Source organism: Paramacrobiotus metropolitanus, unplaced genomic scaffold (genome assembly GCF_019649055.1).
Source record: "Paramacrobiotus metropolitanus isolate TYO unplaced genomic scaffold, Prichtersi_v1.0 Parri_scaffold0000157, whole genome shotgun sequence".
Taxonomy (NCBI): domain Eukaryota; kingdom Metazoa; phylum Tardigrada; class Eutardigrada; order Parachela; family Macrobiotidae; genus Paramacrobiotus; species Paramacrobiotus metropolitanus.
The window spans coordinates 181,862-206,514 of record NW_026570377.1 but is presented as its reverse complement, the minus strand read 5'-3'; the positions used below and the strand labels follow the sequence as shown (position 1 = coordinate 206,514).

General features: G+C 42.6%; 5 protein-coding genes and 1 long non-coding RNA gene across 9 annotated transcripts; 4 read left to right on the top strand and 2 right to left on the bottom strand.

Annotated features, from left to right (window-relative positions):
* Positions 1 to 450: 450 nt before the first annotated feature.
* Positions 451 to 1,664, top strand: LOC129599904 (uncharacterized). The gene has a single exon (XM_055498258.1). It carries the CDS (start codon positions 924 to 926, stop codon positions 1,662 to 1,664), a length of 741 nt encoding a protein of 246 aa, XP_055354233.1. The 5' UTR covers positions 451 to 923.
* A 1,103-nt stretch (positions 1,665 to 2,767) lies between these two features.
* LOC129599903 (cytochrome P450 2H2-like) lies at positions 2,768 to 3,976 on the top strand. The gene is made up of 4 exons (XM_055498257.1): positions 2,768 to 2,884; positions 3,285 to 3,509; positions 3,706 to 3,909; positions 3,951 to 3,976. Exons 1-4 carry the CDS (start codon positions 2,791 to 2,793, stop codon positions 3,974 to 3,976), a joined length of 549 nt encoding a protein of 182 aa, XP_055354232.1. The 5' UTR covers positions 2,768 to 2,790.
* Positions 3,977 to 4,024: 48 nt separating this feature from the next.
* Positions 4,025 to 4,976, top strand: LOC129599915 (uncharacterized). Its single transcript, XR_008691980.1, has 3 exons — positions 4,025 to 4,199; positions 4,359 to 4,506; positions 4,896 to 4,976. It is a non-coding gene; the product is annotated as an uncharacterized LOC129599915 (long non-coding RNA).
* A 51-nt stretch (positions 4,977 to 5,027) lies between these two features.
* On the top strand, positions 5,028 to 5,989 carry LOC129599913 (cytochrome P450 2D14-like). Its single transcript, XM_055498270.1, has 3 exons — positions 5,028 to 5,070; positions 5,173 to 5,436; positions 5,506 to 5,989. Exons 1-3 carry the CDS (start codon positions 5,058 to 5,060, stop codon positions 5,682 to 5,684), a joined length of 456 nt encoding a protein of 151 aa, XP_055354245.1. The 5' UTR covers positions 5,028 to 5,057; the 3' UTR covers positions 5,685 to 5,989.
* Positions 5,990 to 7,537: 1,548 nt separating this feature from the next.
* On the bottom strand, positions 7,538 to 21,029 carry LOC129599912 (serine/threonine-protein kinase 32B-like). 2 transcript variants are annotated; one of them, XM_055498269.1, is made up of 13 exons: positions 20,914 to 21,029; positions 15,711 to 15,766; positions 11,295 to 11,403; positions 10,493 to 10,548; positions 10,259 to 10,419; positions 9,918 to 9,973; positions 9,744 to 9,818; positions 9,081 to 9,184; positions 8,740 to 8,856; positions 8,420 to 8,545; positions 8,184 to 8,312; positions 8,050 to 8,117; positions 7,538 to 7,891 (listed from the first exon to the last, which is right to left on the bottom strand). In XM_055498269.1, exons 1-13 carry the CDS (start codon positions 20,960 to 20,962, stop codon positions 7,765 to 7,767), a joined length of 1,233 nt encoding a protein of 410 aa, XP_055354244.1. In that variant the 5' UTR covers positions 20,963 to 21,029; the 3' UTR covers positions 7,538 to 7,764. The 2 variants fall into 2 exon arrangements, with proteins under 2 accessions (XP_055354244.1, XP_055354243.1); XM_055498268.1 differs by lacking the exon at positions 20,914 to 21,029 and adding an exon at positions 17,818 to 18,755 and having other exon boundaries at positions 7,539 to 7,891.
* LOC129599911 (serine protease HTRA2, mitochondrial-like) lies at positions 20,998 to 24,341 on the bottom strand. 3 transcript variants are annotated; one of them, XM_055498266.1, is made up of 9 exons: positions 23,815 to 24,341; positions 23,566 to 23,641; positions 23,143 to 23,268; positions 22,841 to 23,041; positions 22,485 to 22,517; positions 22,406 to 22,421; positions 22,224 to 22,322; positions 21,885 to 22,071; positions 20,998 to 21,163 (listed from the first exon to the last, which is right to left on the bottom strand). In XM_055498266.1, the coding sequence occupies exons 1-9, from the start codon at positions 24,285 to 24,287 to the stop codon at positions 20,998 to 21,000; spliced, it is 1,377 nt and encodes a 458-aa protein (XP_055354241.1). In that variant the 5' UTR covers positions 24,288 to 24,341. The 3 variants fall into 3 exon arrangements, with proteins under 3 accessions (XP_055354241.1, XP_055354240.1, XP_055354242.1); XM_055498265.1 differs by having other exon boundaries at positions 22,406 to 22,517; XM_055498267.1 differs by having other exon boundaries at positions 22,406 to 22,517; positions 23,819 to 24,341.
* Positions 24,342 to 24,653: the final 312 nt, after the last annotated feature.

The window sequence follows — 24,653 nt, the reverse complement described above, 5'->3', positions numbered from 1 at the left end:
AAGTTAGAAGGCCAAAATTCGAACAGTGTTCGAATTTTGGCCTTTAACTAACGTTTAGCTAACGTGTTTTTTACAAACTGTTTTACTCGGGCATGAGTAAAGGAGGTACGAGTACAAAAGTAAAAAAGGCAACTTTACACGGCTTAACTTTTACTTATTAATATATATAGAAGAAGAGTAGTATATAGATATACATAATACTTATATAGGTGCTACCGGTACATGTACTATAACTTATAAATGTATGGACATTTCAATTAAGTGGAGTGCCATCAGAATTTACTAAAGAATGAAGACGAAACCAACTGAAAAGCCAGTATTTAAACTGTGCAATGCTGTTATGGACTCCGAACGCTATCGTTTTTTTGGCGATTTGTCGACCACTCTTCAGTGTAAGGACAGTATTAATACCGAAAACTCCCATCCATTTAAATGGGTCCAGTGGGAGTGGACAGTGCACATTGAACAAGTTAAACCTTTTAATTGTGATAAAGCTTAAGCTTACTGCTTTGGTTTGTATTAAATTTGTATTTACATACTGACTGGTGACCCATAAAATTAATTTTTATACATAGCATTTCCTTTACTTCCGTACTGCTATGATGTATTGTACAAAAGATGCGAGGAGTATGTACTACGCGGTACGGTATTATATACTGCAGGTACTGTATGTCAGTACGTATAATACGCGGCACGCTCATCAGCCTCCTGCTTGAAAAGACAGTGGATGTACCGTATTGTCGTTAAAGCCGATGAACTTTCAAGCTGCGTTTCATGATCTCACAGTGAACCACATTATGCATAAAACGTTCAAATTCTTATAATTATTCTATTTTTAGAGGAGCGTTCATCCAGTTTGCGGTTAATCTGTTATGCTTTGACTGTGATCCTCTTTGTACATCTGACCATTTCTAACCAGTAAAATGGGTAACGCAAGTAGCACCAAAACAGCAGAAAGCGACAACATCCCCAACACCGATGAATGGCCCACGGTTCCTGCCGTCGACCCGTACGCCATTCCAAGCGCGCCTGGCCACGATTCCTCCCCATCGCCATCCTTATCACCGTCGTCCAGTTTTTCCTCATTGTCCGATGAACTGCAGGACGAAAACGTCATCCAGGCTGGCACCAACACGAAAGCCACGATTAATCTTGCGGATGCTGCTCTGTCGGTTGTGAACACCACCGCCTGGATGAAGGCAGCGGAATGGAAAGTGGACGGCCACGCCATCCGTCCGGGTGATCTGCTGGAGTTTTCCATGGGCCGTACATTCCTGCCGCTCAGTCATTTCGGAGTGTACCTGGGCAATGGCCTGCTGGTGCACGTCAGCAGTGGCCGCGGTCTGCACTCCCATCACCACAGCGCCACCGCCCCGGGGACGGCCACCACGCGCTGGACGAAGCACGCGGCCAGCGTCCGTCCGCGTCTGCACGTGATGCTGGGCCGTACGCTGCTGGAGGAATCGCCGGAACGTGGGACAACTGACGACGGCCAGCATTACATCCGCATTGACCATATCGTTCGCGTGGCGGGTAAGGGGCAGTTCCGCGTCAACAATCAGACCAAGTTGAAGGAGAATTATGAATTTGAGGAGCGGACACTGCAGGAGATTTTGGTTTGGTGGCGGAGCATGCCAATCGTCCGTTTACGTTCAGCATTATGACCAGCAACTGCGAGCATTATGCTACGTTCCTGCGCTACAAACCGGTTGATTGGGAAGGACCTCCGACGGACAGCTGGTGGAATGGAAGCTCGGTGGCGAAGTGCATGGAGTATGGATCTCAGATGAGTGATTTTTAATGTGACGATAGGACGTCATGTACCGGTTCTTTTCCCTTGATTTGGAAAAGCGTTTTTATACTGGTGTGTTGCCCATCGAAAATGAATGGCTGTTTTACTGGTTCTAATTATTGTAAAATGGCTTTAAAGCCTGAATGCTTTTTTTGTTTTACTCTCAGTGGATGAGGTGCTGAGTTTGTACTCTGCCGTCGCATGTTTGCTCTTATTTAAAAAACATTCGTGGTTGGCATTGCAGTAATATTAAAAGCGAATGGGTACTGCATACAATGAAGCAAGCCAGTACAATAAAGCAGATCTTACGTGTACGCACTACCTACATTAATACAGCTTTTATTAATACTTCTACCGTTTGATTACTTATTTAACCTGCGGGGATGCCTTAATAGTTAATAACCGTTGAAAAGGTCACTTCAGAAAACGATTTGTGGAGAAACTGCATCACTGGAGTTGATGGCAGACACAGACACCAAAACTGGCCGTGTACAGTGAGTGTATCAACCATAGAAGTAGAAGTATAGGAAAGATCGGCAATACGGTACGAGTATTAATTTGATTACAGTACTTTTGTTTGTTACAAAAAAATCACATTACAGTACTAACAGTGGTACTCGTGGTTTATTGCTTTGAAATTTTTACCGCCATAAGTGACACACTTTCGAACTGGCACCATGAGTCTAATATTATAATTATTCTTTTGTTATCGTAGATATCTTCGCAACATTGCGCATTTAATCATTATTCGGATTGTCAGTGATATGAGCTCTTTCACTAACGACAATGGACCTTATCCATATACTGATTTTAAAGCCTCGAGTCTAGGAACACGATCTCCCATACTTGTACTGCGATTGCAGGTAGTTTGAAATCGCGCTGTATTTACCAACGTTTTTTTGGAAGTTATTTTGTAATAAAAAGGGAATAAGATTCCTGTGCACTAAATAAGATATAAATAAGGGAATCAGATATAAATAATACTAGCAGTCTAAAAAATGATCGAAATTCTGATTGGTGTCACAGCGTTTATTTTGGGAATAATCTATGTACGATCACGGCGACCACGAAATCTTCCACCAGGTCCATCGGGTAAGTCAGCCAGGTGTGGAAAGCTGAAAAGCATTTATATGCCGGCAAAACTTTGTGGAATTATTGTGATAGCTCTTCACTTAACGAGACGTAATTGGCATTTCTAAGAAAAATTATCGATAGTGTATGTATCTGCAGCATATCCAAAAGAGAGCGATCGAAAAATGCTTGCTTGGGCTTGCATGCTTCTGTCAACAGTAATCGTATGCCTGATCGATCGATTGACCGAAACTGTCACATACGAGTGCTTCTCTGATTCGCTTCGGCTTCTTTCCACAGTTTCTTTGGCTCGCTCCATGACCTTTGATAGCTCAGCGTGATTTTTTGGTTTTGCTAGCTGTAAGTTTTCTGAAAGTACGTAAACGCTGGTGTTTTAGCAATTCACTAAACTTTGTTAAAGGACTACCAATTGTGGGGAACATTTTGGAATTCGATAAAGATCCACCTTTCAAAAAGTTCATGGAATGGCGGAAGACATACGGCGACACAATCCTAGTGCACATGGGAAATCGGTATCCAATGGTTGTAATGCACGATTATGATATTGCAAAGGCGGCCTTCAGTGACGAAGCTACGACTGGAAGAGACCAAAGATTGATCTGCAACCCGTTTTTCCAAGAACAAGGCAAGTCGGCAGTTGATGATGCCTAAATATGTGTCTGCAGCGTAAGCACTCCACCGTGCACACCGAGTCAAACACACCGAGTCAAACACCGCTAGATACCAGTTTTTTGCAGTAGAATGTGTATAATTGTCTCAAAGATTCGCTAATTGATTAAATTTTGTAGTATGTATGTCTATAAAATTTTTTTTCTGAACAGGCTTAATTGCGAGCCAGGGAGAACTGTGGAAAGAACATCGCCGATTTGCTATCTCTACATTGCGTGATTTCGGTATGGGGAAGAGCTGGATGGAGACTAACATCCTTGCAGAAATCGAAGACATGTGCGGAGTGCTGCGAAAGCAGAATAAGCAGCCGTTTGACCCGAAAACATTGCTATCGCATGCCGTTTCAAATATCGTGTGCGTTTGGTATGCAAACCACCCAACCATTGCCAAGTTACAGTGTTACTTTCACATCGACATTTATGACTGGTTTGAAACAAATAATGACTTTCTTGGGCGAATTGCAGTGTTTGGCCAACGATTTGCTCATTCTGACGCTCAGTTTACGAAACTAGCAGCGCTGTTTGCCGGACGGAATGTTCGTAATACCGGATTGATGTCGCAATCAAGGAAATTTGTCCCCGAACGGTTTCGTCGTTCAATTGAGAACGCTTGGAAATGCTGCACCCTTTTAGCTGTGACATCCCAGGTAGGCGGTAGCCTATTCGTGGCGCTTCGTCCCTCCCATTAGGTTACTAACAGCGACGATAATAACACGATAAGCTACGCACTAAAGTTCGTTTAATATCTTATACGCAGTATACGAGCATATATAACGAAGGCGGCTGAAACAATTCGTTTCGTCCAGAATATCCATGAACTATTTGGATTTGCTAAGCAACTTATCGAGGAGCATAAAGGAAGATTTTCATCCGAGAATGTTATCGACTATATTGACGCTTTTATGAAGGAAGCTGAAGAGCAGCAGCGAAAAGGAACGGTTACCACATTCACCGGTAAACATACATGCAGAATTGAGTCAATTGACTGTGTCCTTCGTCTCGTGTTTTCAACTGTTTTGGTTAACACTTGGCATTACTGTACAACACTTCTTGGCGTCCCAAGGGTAATCGTACCGTAATAAATACAACTGTACAAGTATACAGTCTTTAGACTGTCTGCTATGTGCACACACAAGTCCCTTTAACTTGCAAAACACTACGAGTAGGCGGAACAGTAATTATTAATACTGCTGCCCAAGTTTAATATATATTAACTTTGTATAACAAAGTAGCGAAGTATGCGTAGTATTTAATCAATTAGCAAAGTATGCGTAGAAGTATGCAGTTAAAACGACAACGTGAGACAGTTTCCGAAATAACGCTCCGAAATTGCTGTGCTATAGATAAGCAACTCGTGACCTCAGTGCTTAATCTTTTTGCCGCCGGAACCGAAAGCACTTCGATGACGATTGTCTGGGCCTTTCTCTTCTCTTGGAGAATCCTAAGATCTTACACAATGCAAAAAAGAGATTGACGACAATATACCACGCGACCAACCGGTTCGGATGGACGATAAAGGTCAAAGTTTTAGGCTAAACAACACTCGCCTTCTGAAGCTCTTGACTGCTTCGTCTGGGAGTCCAAAACGCTATTGTTGACTTCTACGTGAAACCATTATAGGTCTCGTGCCATATAACGAGGCAACAATTTTGGAAGCGCAACGCTTTGCCAGCTTGATTCCTTTGGGAATACCGCATCAAGCCATGACCGACACGGTCATCGGTGGCTACAACGTGCCAAAGGGCACCGTTCTGGTACCCAATCTGTACAGTATGCATCATGATCCACGCTATTGGAAGAATCCATATAAATTTGACCCCTGCCACTTTTTGGATACTCACGGAAAAGTAGTCATTCCTCCAGGTTTTGCACCTTTTCAAGTCGGTACGTTATAATTATGTGATTTTCATTAACTTTGATTGCTGGTGTGACTTAATGGTGTGCATTATCCAGGCAAAAGGTCTTGTCCGGGAGAAGCTCTGGCGAAAATGGAATTGTACCTCTTCATCACGAATATCGTTAAAAACTTTGATTTACTCAATGCTCCGGGACAAAGTGTTTCCCATGCTGATCATGTCGCCAGTATTGTACTAGCTCCGTTTCCTTATAAAATAGTTTTTGTACCACGATAAAACCGTAATTACCGCAACGTATGAATAAGATGACCGCAACAACACTGGAAGCAGTTTCGTGAACAATCAATGATTTTTATCGGATTTTTTTTGCCCTCTTTGTAATAGCGTTTGTTGTCACTACTTTCAGACAGGGAAGACCTGAGTTTGCTGTTTTGCTGACTTATGTACAGTGCGGCGGAAAGACTTGATTTCCATTATTTTTTAAACTGTTAGTTGAAATGATTAACCGTTCTTCGGTACAATACTTCAAAAAAACGCAAAACATTCACGCGAAAAATGTTACTGTAAAAATGTCATTCTAACCCAGACAAATGTGACTGCCTCCCTTTCTCCGACTGCATACCGAATTTCTGTATAGCATGCCCTTCACAACCTGATATTCATATCTTCGCACTTTCCACTCAGAAGTGCGGAGTTAAGCCTGTTTTATGATTTTCTTCAAATCGTCAACGTTTTACTGAGTTCTTCGTCGCTTGTTTCTTTTTCTAACCGTTTTTTTGACTGTTTTAATCTTTTTTACATTTTTTAGCGTTTCGTATCACGTTTTATATTTACTTTTTAAGTTAAGTTTTTATTCGAAGCCAGCCAGATGAGGTGTTTGAGTTTTGTTAGTGTGCCTGTCGCCGCTGTGGTACTCTTCCAAGCAGCGATTAATGGGGCCATTTTCGGGGGGATGTTCGGCGTGGCAGTGGAGGAGCCGTGTCCATCTGGCCACTTTCGCTGTAGTAACGGGAAGTGCTATGTAAACGATATGTACTGCCGGGATGGGTGTATTCTGCGAAAGTACCGCTGCGACCGCCTGCGTGACTGCGAAGACCGCAGTGACGAGGCCGGCTGTGGGACAACAGTACCCTGGCAACCCTGCAACGGTAACCCCTGCGATAACGACACGAAATGTTATCCCACCGAATGGCAGTGCGATGGCAGGGCGGACTGCAAAGACGAGAGTGACGAGGATCCTGAGCGCTGCGCTAAACCCTGTCCGGAAGACGAGTGGCGGTGTTTTCGCAGTGGCCGTGGCATGTGCGTTCCGTTTTATTATCTGTGTGATGGTAGTCCCGACTGCGTGCCAGGCATTGGCGAAGACGAAGATAAAGTTCTGTGCGCCAAGCGGAGAAAGAAGGGCTGCTACGATGGGGGGCGGATGTGCGCCAGTAAGAGAGAGTGTGTACGTGAGGATGCGTGGTGCGACGGCGAGTACGACTGCTACGACCAATCAGATGAGATGAACGAAGAGTGCGGGTACAATGCGACAGCGGTCAGTACGACAGACAGGACCACTGCGCTGACACAGATACCGTCGTGTCCGATTGATGCGTTTCGCTGCCGTGATGGACGCTGTCTGTCTGGTGAACTGGTATGCGACGGGACAGAGGATTGTCAGGATGGCAGCGATGAAGACCCGGAGCAGTGTCAGAATATCGAAATGCAGTTGGATGCGATACCGCCGTGTCGGGGCGATTTGTTTCGCTGCCGGGATGGACGCTGTCTGTCTGGTCAACTGGTATGCGACGGGACAGAGGATTGTCAGGATGGCAGCGATGAAGACCCGGAGCGATGTGAGAATAACGACATACAGTTTGAGGCGATTCGGGAGGGACGCGGCGCTGCTGGTAGAATAGAGGTGGATGGTATGTTTTCGTTTCGTATAATTGTATTCGTTTCTTATATGCTTCGGTTATTACTCTAGTTGGTTATTTAATCTTTTGTCATATGCAAGTTGAATCCGCAGGTTTGAACTTTTTATGGGAGAAACTTCTTCAAGTTTGATTTTCTTATATTTTTAAACGCGATCTCTGGTGAGTGCATTTCTACTTTTAAGTGAGCTGCAGTATTACCAAACTTTTGGGAAGGGTTAATAAGGGTAAAGCATCACTTTAATTCACATTCACTATGTACAGTATTAATAAAAAACGAACTGTTACCGGATCGTTCTTCAGCATGCCCGACAAGCGAGGCTATTGCACAACATAGCATACTGAAAGTAAATCATTCTTTTGATACTTTTATAAAACATCAAAGCATCCATTACAAAGCGGGTGTAGTATTATACATAAGCGCGTGTTTGAAGCATGGGTTATCTATCCGTTGTACTACCGGTATCTGAGGACGTTTTCTTGGCGGAACGGCGTGACGGTTCCGGCTCCATGGAGATTTCCCGGATGAACTGCTCCTGCTCCCTTCGCAACTGCTCGCGTCGTGCTCTGCAATAGCCGATTGGTAAAACCAGGCGATAAGGTCGTCAACTACATTGGATGCAGAACTGAGTTTGCACAATTTCTTGATTTTCAGGTTGCTCATACAGTTGCACATACAGTATACTCTCCTAATTTACTGATTTATTTTTCCTGCGACAACTTACATAACGCGATCAAAAACTTTAAACTGCTGAGCAACATCCTGCAGCTGTGCCTGCACAACAGCTTCGTCCTGCAATTCAACATCAAGCCTTACAAACCGCACAATTTATCTTAAGGTGCACAGCGTTAACATTACCGGTGCCGGCTCCAGTAGATCTTTACGTGACATTTGCTTGGCTAATCGCTTCTTCTTCTTGTGCAGTGGATTGGATTCAATAATCATCTCCTCCAGCTCAAACGTTGGATCACAGTTCAAATGGTCTTTCTGCGGGATTACAAACACTAATTACTAACCGTTTTCAAGGACATGAGGGGAAAAACCGTTCCACATCCGGTATGGGAAAATACCAGCAACAGTAACAATTAACATACGGGCGGAATGAATTCAGGCTTAATCTGGCGTTTATACACGGCTTCCATATTGATATCCGAAAGGTATACTTGAGCGGCAAGGGACTCGATGTTGGATGTGCGTTCCTGGGGGTTCAGCGTAAGCAACTGCAAAACGTTTCGTACTGTGGGTCAACTGCATTCCGGTAAACCATTATGAGAGAATAGAGTATATGACTAAAGAAGTTTTATTAGACAAAAGTACAACAGTATCTGCGCAGTGTACTCTGTATGTATGAAATAGAAACGTATAAATCGAGGTGCAAAGCTGTACAGGCGGCACAGTTCACGAATGCACTTACGCAACTGAGCATCTCAATGAGTGTTTTGTCCCAAACTGCGGGATACTGGATTGGAATGGACTGGTGGATCTGACGGATGTCCGCTAACGACGTGTTCGAATGTATCTCGAAAGGTCGCTGTAAAAATCATCGTTATTAAAGCATCGTAGATTCGTAATTTCATTTGCACTAGTTTCATCATTATTCCGACGGAGGATGCAGTAATATCGGGTGGGGAATGCTTAATTTTAACAAAGTAGAGCTTTTTCTCCTGCATTTAACGCAGAAAACAAAGTTTTTCGAAACCCCATTTATCCATTTTGCATAATTTAGAAAAGGCGTCAATGCGAGCCGACACCTACTTTTCCACGCAGTAACTCATAAGCGGTTATTCCCAGCGACCACCAATCGACCGGATAAGAATACCCGGGAAAGTCATCCATAATGCAGTCGTACACTTCCGGCGCTGCGAGAGCAACAAAACCGTTAAAACATTTACAATTTAGCTTAGATGCACAGCCTACAAGGTTTACACCTGAATCAGTTTCGGGAGTACAAATCAAGTCAGATTAAAGTACCTAGCCATAGTCATAGAAAAATTATTAAAAACGAACAAATAAGAAAATGTTTCAAACACCGCTCTATATATTCCAAACGTGCAAATGTTTATGCATTGTACGTGACTTATCAAAATATTAAACTGCTGTGTCCAAATGACCGCGTAAAGAAGGAATTATTTAAAATACAAACGTCGGACATCATATTATGAAGTTTGTTCCGAGGCTGACCTGATCATATAATTTTTCCAAAGACCACCAACAGAAAAATCAAAAATCCGTGTACGAGGCAGTAGTGCAAATAATAATTATGGAGAATCACTCTTCAGATCTCCAACTGCCCCGCTATGCCAAAACGGTGTAACGATAACAACTATCATTATGCGAATAAATAGTATTATTCGTTGGTTTTCAGAGTACTGTTTACAGTTAAAATTCAACCATTGTGACGTGGTCTGGCGGACGTACCCATATACGGCTTAGTGCCGGAAATGGCAGCAGCGTAGCGCACATCGGGTCCCATCACAGCAGCAATATTGAAATCTGCATTATGCACCGTCAACATTAATCAGCGTCACTTTTGTGCCGAAATTAAAAATCAAAACACGACGTTCGTGTGGCAATACAAGTTACACCGCCTACCCGTTATGTGGACGTGGCCCTCTTCATCCAGTAGGACGTTTTCGGGCTTGATATCCCTGTGGAAACACAGAAAACACCCACTCACTTACCGACTGCTCAGTGTTCATTATCGCATTAGTTATCCACATCCAAAGTAATTCAACAAATATTCTTAACAAATAAATTATTGTTGGCACTAGAACTTTCAGATTAAGTTGCATTCTAAGCGCGAAAACGCAAGACGCCGACAAACTTTGTATAAAAAACCCGTAAAATTCAAATTAGTTTTATCTTTATACAAGTATTGCTAGTAACGCCTCATGTACTTGATTCTATAGTGCTACATTTGCACAAATTTGTACCTGTGGATAATTCCTTTTTTCTGCAGGTAATCCAGTGCCAATCCAATTTCACACACATACAACTTCACAGCATTGGCCGGGAGCTTTCCCAGTTTATCCAAATGATAGCGTAAATCGCCACCCAGTAAAAGGTCAACAACCATGAACATGTCTTCTTCGTCCTACAAATTATTCCAGTCCAATCAGGACAACCGAACGAAGTGCTTCACTTTAAACGACGGGCGTGTGACCTACCTGGAACGTATACCATAAGTTCACGAGGAAAGGATGATCCAGATTGATCAGAATATCTGCAAAAAATCATAAAAAAATATTACAACACGGAAAAATTGATACATCTGATAAGCTTTTCTATTACATCTTTTATGGCTGAAAAGAGGACAAAGCGGAAGCCCTATCAAAAAGGTATGCATGCATGCAAAGAGATGGTGAATTAAGATACATTTCTCGACTGGCTAACGAAACCATGGTTTTCCAAGCCCAAAAGCAAAATTTTCATTGGATTACGTACTGAACATCGATATGGATATGCAACTATGTGGATACATGTGCATATGGACACGTGCTGTATTTTCGACAGAACTTCACATGTCAGAATTAAAGCATCCTTCAATTTCCAATAATTTCGAAACACGTTGTGATATTTACTAATATTCTGACAAAAAAACGCTCTTTTGGCAGTTTTAGAAGGTATCAGTTTCGAAAAACTGGACGGATACGACAAATTAAAACCAGACAAAAATCAAAGTTCCACGCTAATATTAAACCGCATTTCCATGATAAAATTTTTGTTTCTTTTAATTTTAAAATTTTTAAGTGAACAGGTAATAAACCGCACTAACTGCATGAGTTACACTAATGGTAAATTAAAATGGTGCACTATCCTGTGAGTCTTTGACAATCGGTTGACTGACTTGAAATAAGCCAAATTAATGCATTTACGCCAGTAGGTATATCACAAATATGGAGCGATTAACAATAAGCAGCGCCTTGTGAATAGATGACAGTGTGTCAGTACTTAAGGTCATCCGCTCACCAATTTCCCGCAGCACATTCCGGATGGATGCCTTCTCCAGAGTGCGTCGCTTATTCATGTACTTCATAGCGTACATGACTTTACTGTCCTTCTTTTGTACAATGCACACCTGCAAAATACACATATTGTCACTCGGTGATGGGATGCATGAACCTGCCTTACAGCGCAACTAACGTCATGCAAATTTTCCGTATTATCTACCAAAATAGATCACAAGATTACTTCATTTCATCCATCACCGTTTAACGACATTAATATCCTGCCATCAGGATTTACGCAAGAGTAACCCCATGGAATTATACAAGCATGTACAAAATGAATGTTCTACTTAAATACATTGCGAGATACTTAACAGTCACAGATTTAAAAAATTTCTTGGTCTGTAATGACCTCTTCGATCGTTTTTGTTTAACCAGTCGCAATAAAATCAAAGGACACTGGCACCATCACCCGTTTTACAGATGTAATACTGCAAAATTTTGAGGTAGTCCTTTTTCCGCGCTCAAAAACTCTAAATAATTTATATGCAACATGGCCTTTGTTTTCCCTGAAACGTTCTGCGTTGCAGCAGAAATTTTCAAATATTTCTCTGATTTCAAAATTCAGTATAGATATTTGTGTCTACTTATCTCATAACTCATTTAACGTCAGACGGTTCTAAAATTACTGATAAGTTTTTCATAATCTCTGTATTTGTACCAGCTTTTTTATTCTCCCTTGCAGCGCGTACCAAATGTTCACTTCTCTGTAAAACTACATACTTCGTATGCTTCTGATTTTTGAGGATCTGACGTCCAAGCCTTTTTCAATATCCCGTCCCTTTCACCCGGCACATAAGTACCACGATACCGTCAGCGATATACGCGTACTTTCCCGTGACGAGCGTCCATGCTGATAAGGGCCCATTCGATCTGGCTTCATGCCCCACTTATCTACACGAACTATAGTGCCGTCGTGCCGGCAGCTCCCACGGGCTCCCAATCACGATGCAATATACAGGAGCAAAATGCCGCTTTTATTGTCGACTACTTTTCATGACCATATTACATGCAGCATTTATGGCATTCTTCCGGCTTCCATGTAACGGTCGCCAGGCTCAGCCATAAACGACACAGTAAACCGTCTATAAAAAACTATTTATTAATTTGCATTCCATTGCGTGATTCCCTCCCCTCTCTGCACACTTCGCCATGCAAAAATCGATGCACTTATTTGACTTTCATTGGGCAAACTAATTATAAAATACAACACAGTGCCGGGGCACTGACAATACTCGGTTGGTATATGATCCAAAGTGACTTTTCAACACGGCTATGCTGCCGTGCACAAAACATTAACAAAAGCCAGCCGCTATGATTACCACCCGGGCGCGGAGCGCGCGCAGTGTATTATAGTCAATCGATAAGTCAAAACAAATTCCGGCCTTGTGGAAACGCCATGTCACAATATATGTATATCCCCACCCTTTCATTTGGGAACAGAGGATATGGAAAACACATACTGCACTAGACAATGCACTATTACACGAACACTAATCTCATTTTGGAATCATAGGAGCAGAAAAAAGCACGGTTCCGGTTGTATGGTGTAGTGGATATAGACCAGCTTGACATATTTTCAGTCTTTTGTACGGCAAATCCCCTCCAATACCGCCCAACTTCCGACAAGAGGGTCTCCCGTAGTTGTCGGACCGCGTCAAACACGCATATATATGGTAATAATACGCACAGCGGCACCACCACGATCACCACAATCGAACTTTAATCAAAAGTAATTAACAGCATGCATTTACGCTGATGGATCAAAACAGCAAACCATTTCCGGTTGCCAGAGGTCACCAACACGTTACAACACAGGTTCATTTAGTGCGCAGGTAGTTTCTCGCATTTCTAATTTAACACAACCAAAACCTGTACAATTGTATAACTGATTACCTCCAATATTCTCACGCATCATGCTGTACTCATATATAACCCTGTCATGCACATTTTCCGATGTTCTAAAGTTTTTAGATAAGCACATTAACACAGATTATCGCCCCGGCGACACCAGTGTTATGCCGTATACTTTATACAGATTTATGTTTAAAATTGTCTTAATAACAAATACAAGAGCTTATAAATTAGTATGTACGAATGTACGATGTTTTGATGATATTTTACGTAAAGGTACGTTTTTACTTCTTTTAATTTAAAGCAGCATGAGCTACAGAGTACATGGATTATTTTCGATTTGTTACTCGTGTTTGGTTTATACGCACATCCGTGGTAAAGCTGGAAATTTACTCATGTCACTTAATAATGCATATTAAGTATAATAAAGCAGCGTCTAAAGAAACGTGGATAGTGTAACGATTTAAGTAACGTTCGATCGGGTGTTATGGACTTCTTAAGTTCTTAGTAACCATTAGCGATGATAGTGGTTAAGGGTGCTCAGTAAGTGGAACGTAAAAAAATCACCGCCATCTCTCGAGTGATTGCCGACCCTTGACTGGCGCTGCCTGCTGCTAACCAGTCAGGGATCCCCGTCCGGAACTGCATCCACACTCACACAGCTCTACGTACGCTGTACACACCGACAACTTGATCCCAGCACATAATTCCACATAAAATTATCAGCAAATCTCATTAACTGTGTCAATACCATCACGTATCACTCGATATGCCGGCTGGTGCTCTCTTGGCACGGCGCATCACCATGCACTGCGGGATCAATCTCTGGAAGATGCCCTTCAAGTATTGAGTTTCCTCCGGCCTTGTATCCAGCATTACAGTAGCCAGTTACGTTGCCGACGATAACGCATCACTGCCTCGCAGCAATCTTCCACTCTACGCAAAACGGTTTCTATTTTTATAGCCAGTGTACTATTTCGCAGCAGTACATCAGAAATTACTATCTAGCCCAAACTAGCTCTCCTGATATTTAATATTAATTCTGCAAGAAAAAAGGAATACATAAAATAAACAATAACGGCACGCATTTTATTTAAAATAAATACCCTACGGTAAAGTAAAAGCAGAGGAAGCCAATGGGGAATTTTCGATTGCGTAATGAAAACAAAGCGGCATGCAAACAAACACTGAGAAACGCTGCAGACGGCGAAAAAGTGACCTTTTTAATGCAAACACTGCGGCCCTTTCAACCTATACAAAAATCAATAAGGGATATGTTTGCCGGGGATGCACCGTTTATCATCGAGGTCTTTATGCCATTAAATCAGCATGTCACCGCGACGCCTGCATCCAGCAGCCTCGAATTAAGCAAGCAACATCTTTTTCCCATTCCCCTCCACAACAACAGCCCCATACACAATGGGCAGAATGCGGAAAGCTAACAAATTTGCCTGCTTGTATATATAGGGATATGTGGAGATATATCCGGGGCTGCCCGGATTACACAGCCACACGGAGAAGAGGGAAAGAGAGCGGCCATATGTCCGCCAAATCCTCCCAATGCCGTTTTGAAGAAGAGGATATAGATGATAATTCTTTCATGCCTGAATAGACGATGCCTTGACATTATGTGTTTGTCCAAACTACATTTTCCCTCCACCGCATCCAGCGCCACAATGGCGGCGCTGTCAGCCGGCAGTGTGTCCGGGGCTAAGTGCTCTGACGTCGGCAAGCCGGCCGGCGTCGGCAATACGGCCGCCGCGCACGGGATAATGCTTATTGAGTTACTTAGTCAAATAGTCTAATGGCTACAAATTTTCTCACCATCTGTTTTCGCGCCGATATACGAGTATATATGTATGTCTGTACTACACGTCTGTCGGCTGGCCAACGCGAGCCAATTATGCGCGGGGATGCTGTACAAAGTGGTCGTAATGAGCCACTGCAGCTTCCTTCTGATCCCATTTCACAGCGGGAGACTCAAGTCCCGGAATCCCGTCAGTGCTGTATTGTTTTGTTTTTCTCGCGGCAAAAAGATTACAATTTTAACAAGAGCCGCCGTAACGTACAATTTCGTAAATGTTGCAGGTAGCTGTAAAAGAACTCTGATGCCGGTTGTTTCCGCCCAAATTACAGTATGTACTAACAAAATATTCATTCCTTAAATTTCAAATTCGTCATTGCCGAAATGTTTCCTGAGTTTTCTGTTCAGAGAAATTAGTTTATCTTATGTCTTTTCGAATGAAATGGGAGCTAAGACTTCAACACTTGATAAAATGTTAAGTCGACGTCGCTCCAACTTAACTTCAACTTCAATATTCGACATACATCGTCAAATGAATGCTCAGTGTAGTGCAGTGGCGATTCTTACATAGGAACGATTATTTCCTCTTGACATACAAAACAAACGCACGCAGCTACCAGCAAATTTAAAGGCGAGAAAAAATAGTTTTTGTAATTTTGTAAGTAACAAATTAAATTTGCGTAATTACAGTAAATTGTAGAGTAAATGCAGTCGACTCACCTTGCCGAAACTCCCCCGTCCAATGGCTCGCAATATTTGAAAATGGTCAAAACAAACTGAAAAGGAGAAAAACAGTCAACTTTCATCAATCACTAAAAGACGCCAATGGAGAATGTGTTAAGAGTTTTTCTACAAAAATACCACTATAATCAGTATAGTTTTTATAACACATTTTCAAGTCGACATATGCAACATGAAAAAAATGCGTAATTGTTATTTGTATGCATGTTCAAGCAGTTTTTTCGTTTCTTGACGCTCCCGGAATTACACGGGATCGAGGCACGCTGTAGCTTTCCGGCAGGTTCCCGATTTACTTTGACGCGCACTAACACTGACCGGAACCAATTTTAGTGAAGCTGTACCGCTTATAATGGATAAGAAATGCTATTCGGCACGCAAACAGTGCCTGATTAATGGGCAGCATATGATCGCCGTTTTACTGTCTTGTCACGCCATTACTGGTCTGATTAATTTATGGATTAGTACTTCTCTCCTGTATACTTAACCAAATACTTATCTGCGCTACTGTTCTAATTAATATTTTTGGATAATCTTGTCGTAGGCGAAATACTCGCGCACATGTACGATCCCTTCATATTACCCGGACTAATAACATATGCATCTCCGAAATAATGAAAAATATTTCTTCTACTCTGTAAATTCTATATACATAAAATATGCAAGTAGCTAACTCTATATTCAAACGGCGCAAAAATTAAAACGTTGGATATTTACACCACGATATAATCTTAATTAACAAATGGCAACATTTCGTGTACACAGGCACGCGACAGAAATTTTTTATTTATGAAGATTCTGTGGCCATCCTAAAAAGATGCGCCGACCCAACGGTCACGTTGCGAAAACATTCTGACACACACATAATTAATATGGTTTTCGATGTATGTCGCATATGGCGCAGCAAAATTTCCAGAGAGACAAATAGCCAGATGAAATTTTTTGACAAGGGCGTATTGTGATTAGAGTGACAAGTAAGCCAAGAGTAATTGAGCCTCACGAATCCCACAGCGTTGGACGACTTCTCCAAGCCAGCCTACTCTAAGGATATTACAGTACTTCTCAACGTTACAATCGGCGGGAAAGTTTTCAACTGGCGTAGGTTTAAACGGGGAAATCTCCTTTCCTTATCAAATATTCATGATAAAACACACTACCGGCCAACATATTACCAATGTAAATAATTAATGCAAATGCTTTCCATATATGCGTCATATACAGTGCAAACGAGCCGTAAAATTACCCAAAAAAATGTTTATTATGCGTAACGCATGGACTTAACCGCTGTCAGTGCCGGGGCCAAATGTTTGTGGTCAAAACATCATTAATAACAATGACTACACCGGATACAACAACTGTTGGGCTGGCTGCGCGGGATGCTACATGCAGTCCACCACCAACGCGCCGGGGACTGAAATATCCGTTCAAGCGGTAAACAACCCGCTGTTTGTTCACCAACCTGCCATGCTTCTGACTACTACATGTGGTGCTACGCGTGATCTAAGCGTTTCGCTTCGTTTAGCAAAAAAATCGAGCAGTAGAAGCACAGCAAAAATGCAGTGGAAAAGTTCGGAAACGTTGCGCTAATTTGTCTATTTGCATTTTACAGTTAAAAACTTATACTGCCCATTTGCAACCCGATGGAGGAAAAATTCAGCATTCAATTGCATGATTGCTAACATGCAATTTGGCTATTAGGAATATTTATGGAAACTCCAAAATACTTAACGCAGTAGCAAATGCCTGCAGAGTTTAGGCTATTTCAAAATAATACTTGATCAACATTCTTTTCGATATTTTGAATCATTAACTAACATATTCATATTCTAAAAGCAAATGCTTTAAACTGTTGCAGATAAACAGATACATGTTGCAAATATCGCATCACTGTGAATTTCAGCAGTATCAGCACTCAAACTGCACTGTCGACTTCAGCAATGCCGACAATTACAGTACATCGTATCGAAAATACCAACAAAATATCAATTTTATTGCAATATTACCAAAATTTCCTAGGGAATTTTGCCAACTATCACGGAGGTACAGTAAAATTGTAATGAAAAAGTGTTCAAGTCAGAGGAATATTTACCAGGTGCATCGGCATCGTAATCATGCTCTTTACTTCCCGATTGTCCGTTGCCCATAATCAGCCAGGAGAATAATATCTTCGTCAATATATGCGAATGGCCTCCGTTAACCGTTAATACCCGGTCCAGCCGTAGCCAATTTATACCCGGTAGAGAAAAATCAATAAAATCAAATCTCGCATCTCGTCCACGTTCGCCAAGGGCCCGCTGCACCGAATAATATATACCGACCCGCTGTCTTACATGGCTCTAAATGTAGCGACAATATGATAATTGGCAATGTATACACCGTGCTGCATATCCCGACGCGCTGCACACCAGAACGCTCCTATTAACCCCCACCAACCACTGCACACCAAATGATAATAATGCAGGAGGAAGAAAAATTCTCCGCATATACACCCGGTAGCAATGCGCCCGCCGCTACGAACAACGCCGGCATTCCCACAACGCCGGTCCGATCCGTGGAGAATTGGACATTATTAGTTTATTACGCAATGATGCGCTTTACATAGGATGGTCTGTGTATGTGTGTGAGTGTATGTGTACACTTTATATACAGGATACAAGGGGATCGTCTTGGCAGGAAGTGGGGACTGCCTTCCACCGCAGCAGGATGCCTGCTTAGACACGGTAAACAAACGCAGACGGTGGCACTGCAACGGCCGTAGCAGCCAACAAATACACACATAATCGGATGTGACCGGCACACGGACAATAAATCATATTATATACGCGGCTGGATACAGGCACTGTGTGTGCAGTGCTTAATATGTTAGGAAATATTTGTGTATGTAAAACCCGCCGAATATATACACGTGGTGGTTGGTGCAGTGTGCTGGGAGAGCGGAATATGGCAGTGCTAATCGAGACGCCCGGGCTTACATATATACGTTGAGATGGAGAATCTGGTGGTCTTATACCGGCAAAAAGCGGAGTAACTTCCGATGGGAAAGCGATAGAGAGCGGGATATGCTGAGCGTACAGTTGAGACGGACGGCAAATGTTGACGCTACACAAATGTACTCCGTCAACAGCTGGGAACGACAACGTCACTGCTGACATCGCTGACTCCCACTGTGGAAATGGGATTGTAACATTTGATGCAGTTGTGGGATTCGACACAAAGCTTGTCAATCGCTGCGCGGCCCATGCCGGTTGGATTGACCGAGTGATAATAAATTGCGAAACATCGACATGTTACAAGGAAAAACATTCAAAATAAGGATTTCAAAGTTGTGGTTTTTATCTGGAAACCGTCAAGATTTAATCGCAATCTTCGCGCAAATACAAAATTTATCTCACAGACGTATAAAAGTTCAAGCGATAATCGTAGCAGTGTTATGCTTCAGTCCATTTCCGCTAAACGCTAGCACAAATGTATTTATTTATACACATCGTTATCGTAATTATTAATTTAGCGTAATGTTTATATTAATGCTTGTAAATGCTGCCGGTGTTCAATAATGACACAGTGGAGAACACTGGAAACTGGAAATCCCAATCCCTTGCGCAATCGCTATTTGACTATCGATTATATGTCCCGAGCTCTATCATGCGTTGCATTACAGCAGTAACCGAACCACAGAGTGACAGCGCATGCTGACGCAGTACTGGCAAACAGAAAATAATAATATGCCCGCACAGTGCAACAATGCCTGCCTGTATGTCGACACAATGTATCCCAATATCCGCCCTCATTTGCTTAGTGGGTTCCCCCACTCACGACTCATTGCACTTCGCCTGTGCCTAAATGATCCACTAAGCAGAACCGATCCCCCCGATAACACTATTATCGCTACATACATTCCCACAATCCCGGCGCACAGTATGTATGTACTATGTACTCCGCAGATCTACAAGTACAGTATATAAGAGTATGGCATAAGCAACTATACCAGTGTGCAGGAAGTGCCCCCACTTTTCCCGGACGCCCACACTGGATTGCAGTCGGGAAATTATGTCTCTAACGAATCCCATTATGGATGTCAATACGAGGGCCAGTATGTGCGGCTGCCCTCTTCCATTCAGACCATAAACGAACGTATAAATGAATTTGCAGCGGAGGGGATGGAGCCGGATTGACCGGTTTGGGGTAGTGTGGTGAAGTGGTAAGCGCGGATGTTTATCCTGGGAATTTGTGACAGAGAAAAAAGTCAACGACAAGGATTTGCCTTTATGACTCTTTATTAATCTCACTTCAAAAATGATCCAGTGTTGATGGTTTCCGTGGAAAGCAAATATTGAAATGGAAATTTCCGTTTAACGACATTGCTGCTTTAATTCCTTTAATCAACAAAAGTTTCATAAAACAGCTACCATTTTTAAAAAAAGCAGCTATTCTCTGTATTAATTGACTGAGCAATATCAATGCAAAAAACGCCGCTTAGACCGTACTAAGCATTTTCAATATTACGCAAACAGTTAACGAAACATTCACAACTTCAACAGTCCACGCATTCTACCGCAGCGGACTTCCAATATGAGAACAACACCGAAAACTGTACCACAGTGCAATACGGTCGCGAAAAAAAATGCAACAAGCAAAAAGCAACGCCGATTCTGTATTTCAAAATCCGATAAACAATAAATTTATTTATTGCATAAACACTTAACTAAGCAAAACAAGCCCTTTTACGGCAAACCCAGTCCATGAAACTGATAATAAATCATCCAGTTTTAAAAATTACGATTTTTTAATTTGGACGACCATATAAAAAAATAATCTTAACGGGTTTGTGTTCGCTTGGACCAACAGCAAAATACACATAACATTTACTTATCGGCAACCACAGGAGGTTGGACAAATTTTTGGCACACGTAAGTGTTAATTTTATTAAACAAAGGTCACGCTAGATACTGAGCTTCCAGAGAAATCCGCGTTCCTCCGTATTTGACAACCGTTACTCAATCCGAACGAGCAGCATGCACTCCCAAAAAGTCCCCCATTTGTGAGCCAGAGCAGCCAAACAAGACCCCACGTCAATTACTCAAAGCCAGGTATACAATCACCTCCGGCTATAATCCCTCGACGCAGCCCCATTTACATCAGAGGCCCGGTCGAGTGAGAGAGAGAAAGCGCGCGCGCAAGAAGGTACCTTTCCCAGTAGACCAACTGCCTTTCACTTCGTAGCTGGCTCGGTCCATCCACTGGCATCCTTCAGCGGATAAATATCTGCAGGCTACTGCACTAATTCCGGTTTCAAGCGCACTGACGCGCTGCGCCCATCTCGCTGGAATTCTATCACCAGCACATCCTCTTGGCCGACCATGTCAAACACCTCTTTGGAGGAAGCAACGGTCTTCCCGTTGATACTCGTTATCACGTCACCCCGACGCAAGCCAGCTCTAATGGAAAGACGAGCGTTAGTGTATAAAATACAATACAATTATCAGCTTCGCTCTACGTAAGTCATTCTGCATGACATAACCGCAACGGAATCAGCAAAAGCCAAAGCAAGGGAAAACACTGCTGCATTCACGCACCGGAATTATGAGTACACAATAAGAGTAAAAAATATTATAAAAATTGCTCTCCATGGGCTGGCTGATGTCAATCAGTACAGGTATTAAGCGGTTGTATTTCAGTATTATAATCGATAAAAGCTCGGAAAAGTCAGCATATAAATCCTACTAATACATATTAACTGCAAAATATCCGACGTTTGATGTTTTGTTAATATCGAATGCGCGTGCAGTTCCGAAACAAACACTCCGTTCCTTACAGTTAGTGCACATCAAACCATTCAAACCGATATCAAATTTTCGAGAAACAGGCGATTTCGCTTCTTTACAGCCATTAAAATGTATTAATCCAATAAGTTACTGTCGAAATTGAGCAAACATCTACGTTCAAAAGTGATAGCCACATCCCGCAACCATATAAAAATCTCAAACTAAATAATACTTTAGCAATTATACCACGACTTCAAGAACGCCTACCGTAACAAAATTCGGTAATCGATTGTAATTTTCAAACTTCGCCATAATACTTCAGCAAAACAGACGTTAGCAAACTTTCGGAAAGTAATATATATTCTCCGAATTAGTTTACATTTATGACATGTACCTTTCAGCCGGAGATTCCGGCACAATCCGGTGAACAAGCACGCCGCTGATAACCGGTGGGAAATCGTCCGTACGCTGGCGAATAGCCATGACAATATCCGGTGTCAATGTCAACAACGTGACCCCTATCACTTTCTTTTGCGGCCGAACGGGATCCGACGGACCGGATAACTTCCGCTGCCGGCTACCTACAAAGCATACATATACAAAGCATACTACCTACATATAATACTTGACATACTCATGCCTAGTTTTCTGTGCTTCTACATAGCATAATCTATACTCTGATAAAACCAGCAAAGCAGGCGACAAGAAACGGGAAAAGTCAGTTCTACTGTACTTTGTTCTAATGAATCAATTTTGGCCAAGAAATCCTTCGCGTGATCAGACGGAATGGCAAAAGAAATTCCCGCACCACCAACCTTCATAGCGTTGATTCCTGTCAATCAAAAACCGCGAACTGTGAAGAAAAATTTCAGATAGATCACAATTTTCATTCAAAGCTAGAATGTATGCTCCCACCTATCACGTCACCATCCTGAAAAGCAGGATACCCGTTTAGACATATGTAAGAACAAATCCGTACAGCAAAAAACTTTACCAAATTAAGCAGCGGTCCTCCAGAGTTGCCGAACTGCAAAAATAAACCCATTCTTCAACACACTGAAAATTTTAACCACAAGGATTGAAAAAAAAACAGCCAACAGTCAGTTGTACAACTTTTACTCGTAACTCACAACAAAGCAAGCGCGATGGACAACTGGCAACTGTCTAACCGAGAACGCAACCGTTTACCGTACAGATATTACTATCACCAAATTTAAAATAATTCATGACCGTTCTCAGGACGGTGTACGTTCTGGATACGACATTAATAAATATCAGATTAATTTGTATATTTCGTTACACACTGTTATCCCCGCTTAGCGGATGGAAAAACCAGAAAAAATCACTAACCGTGATGGCAGCATCTGTTTGAATGTAGTTAATGCTCTTCTCCACATGATGCCGCATCCCCAATTCCGCGCTGCCGCGGAAAGCACTGACCACTCCCGTGGTCACCGTGTTGGACAGATTCAGCGGACTGCCGACGGCGATCACCCATTCACCCACGCGCAGTTTGGTTGAGGAGCCCATCCGCAGAAATGGCAAGCCAGTCTGATACAACCACATTATCGTACTCAACGAACTAAGCACTACACAATCTCGGACGCAGAATAAATCAGCTAAAGAGAACATTTTCAACGTTCCATACTCACTGCTTCAACTTTGACCGCCGCCAGATCGGATACGCCGTCCACGTACAGAACACGGCCGGGCAGTCGTCGACCGTCGCTAAACTTCACTTCCACGTGCACTTGATTGGCAACAACGTGCGCATTGGTCTGCCACCGTGCAAAATAAATCAGTACAGTACGTGATTCATTGCTGCCAACAATTTGCTGGCAAAGATTTGCACCGAAAACTGTATAGCTACATAATTTCGATACGACAAAAACTTAACGAACAATCTTAACAACAAATCCAAAACTTAAAAATATTAACAAAAATCCTCACGAAAAACAAAATTAATATCAGCGAAACTCAGTGTGTAAATTAGTTGGATCTGCCAGGATCTGTAATGTACAGACCATAGATCTGCTAATTTAAACCTCAACAATCAACAGACGTTACAGACGTACCAATATCAGTCCATTTTCGCGAACAACAAATCCCGATCCTTGGCTCAAGTTGAGCATTCCCGGAAACATTTGGTGCCTACAGGGAGAACCAGTGGAATCATCGGAGCACTGAACTAGCGGGGCTCGAATGTAAGAGCAGCTATCACTCAATCACAAGTCAGCTGTAAGACTGATCATCCGATGCACACAGGCTCTTAGGCAACGAGCTGCTCAGCAGATATTCGACGCACAAACGGATCGCATCCGCACCTGCCTTGTACTTCAATGTAGACGACGGCTGGCGCAATGGTCTCCACAACATCGGCAATGAAGTTGAAAGCGCGACTCCGTGGAATCGGCTCCGCGGCGTGGACCTGGCGGAGAATGCAGCTCCCCTTCCACGGAGCAGCACGACTCGCGTGCGTCACATTCGTCCGATTCGATAAATACCAACGGTACAGAAAGCCCATGGCGATCGCAGATCCCGCAGCACAAACGATACTCGCAGTACTTTTCCTGGCCCGAAGGAAATTACTGAGCATAACATGGCGATCATGGTGAAACGTTCGTGAACCAGTCGTCCACTGGCATCGTGCAAACTGATGGCAGCGGACAGGACGAGCAGCTCCAGCAAAGGAACTGGATGTGAATTTCACGAACGCTGGGATCAACATTGTCGTATGTCTGTTCAACTCTGTTGTATAAATAAACGTACTAAAGTACACAATTGCATCCGTCGGCATTCGACATGAAAACTTTACTACAAAACGAAAGCTGTAAAACGATGATAAAACTCATAAAAGTCATAAAACACAAATTTGAAAAAGACCAACCAGGTCCAACCTCACAAAAAATATTCAAGCATAAAAGGCCCAATAAACTACCGCCTCCAGGAGGAGGCTGCGCTAAGTACTAATCTGGCGGCATTCGGCCCCAATGCTGGGCCCAATCCTTTATCGTTTGAAGGTAGGACGTATTTCTACGAGTACTGTATTTTCTTCCTGTGGCAGTGCCCAAGGTCGACGGTGGAAGAACTACCAGCAGGCGCTTACAAGCAGGAAAACACTTCTGTAAATGTGTCCTTATCGATTTTATGAACTGTTTTGAGC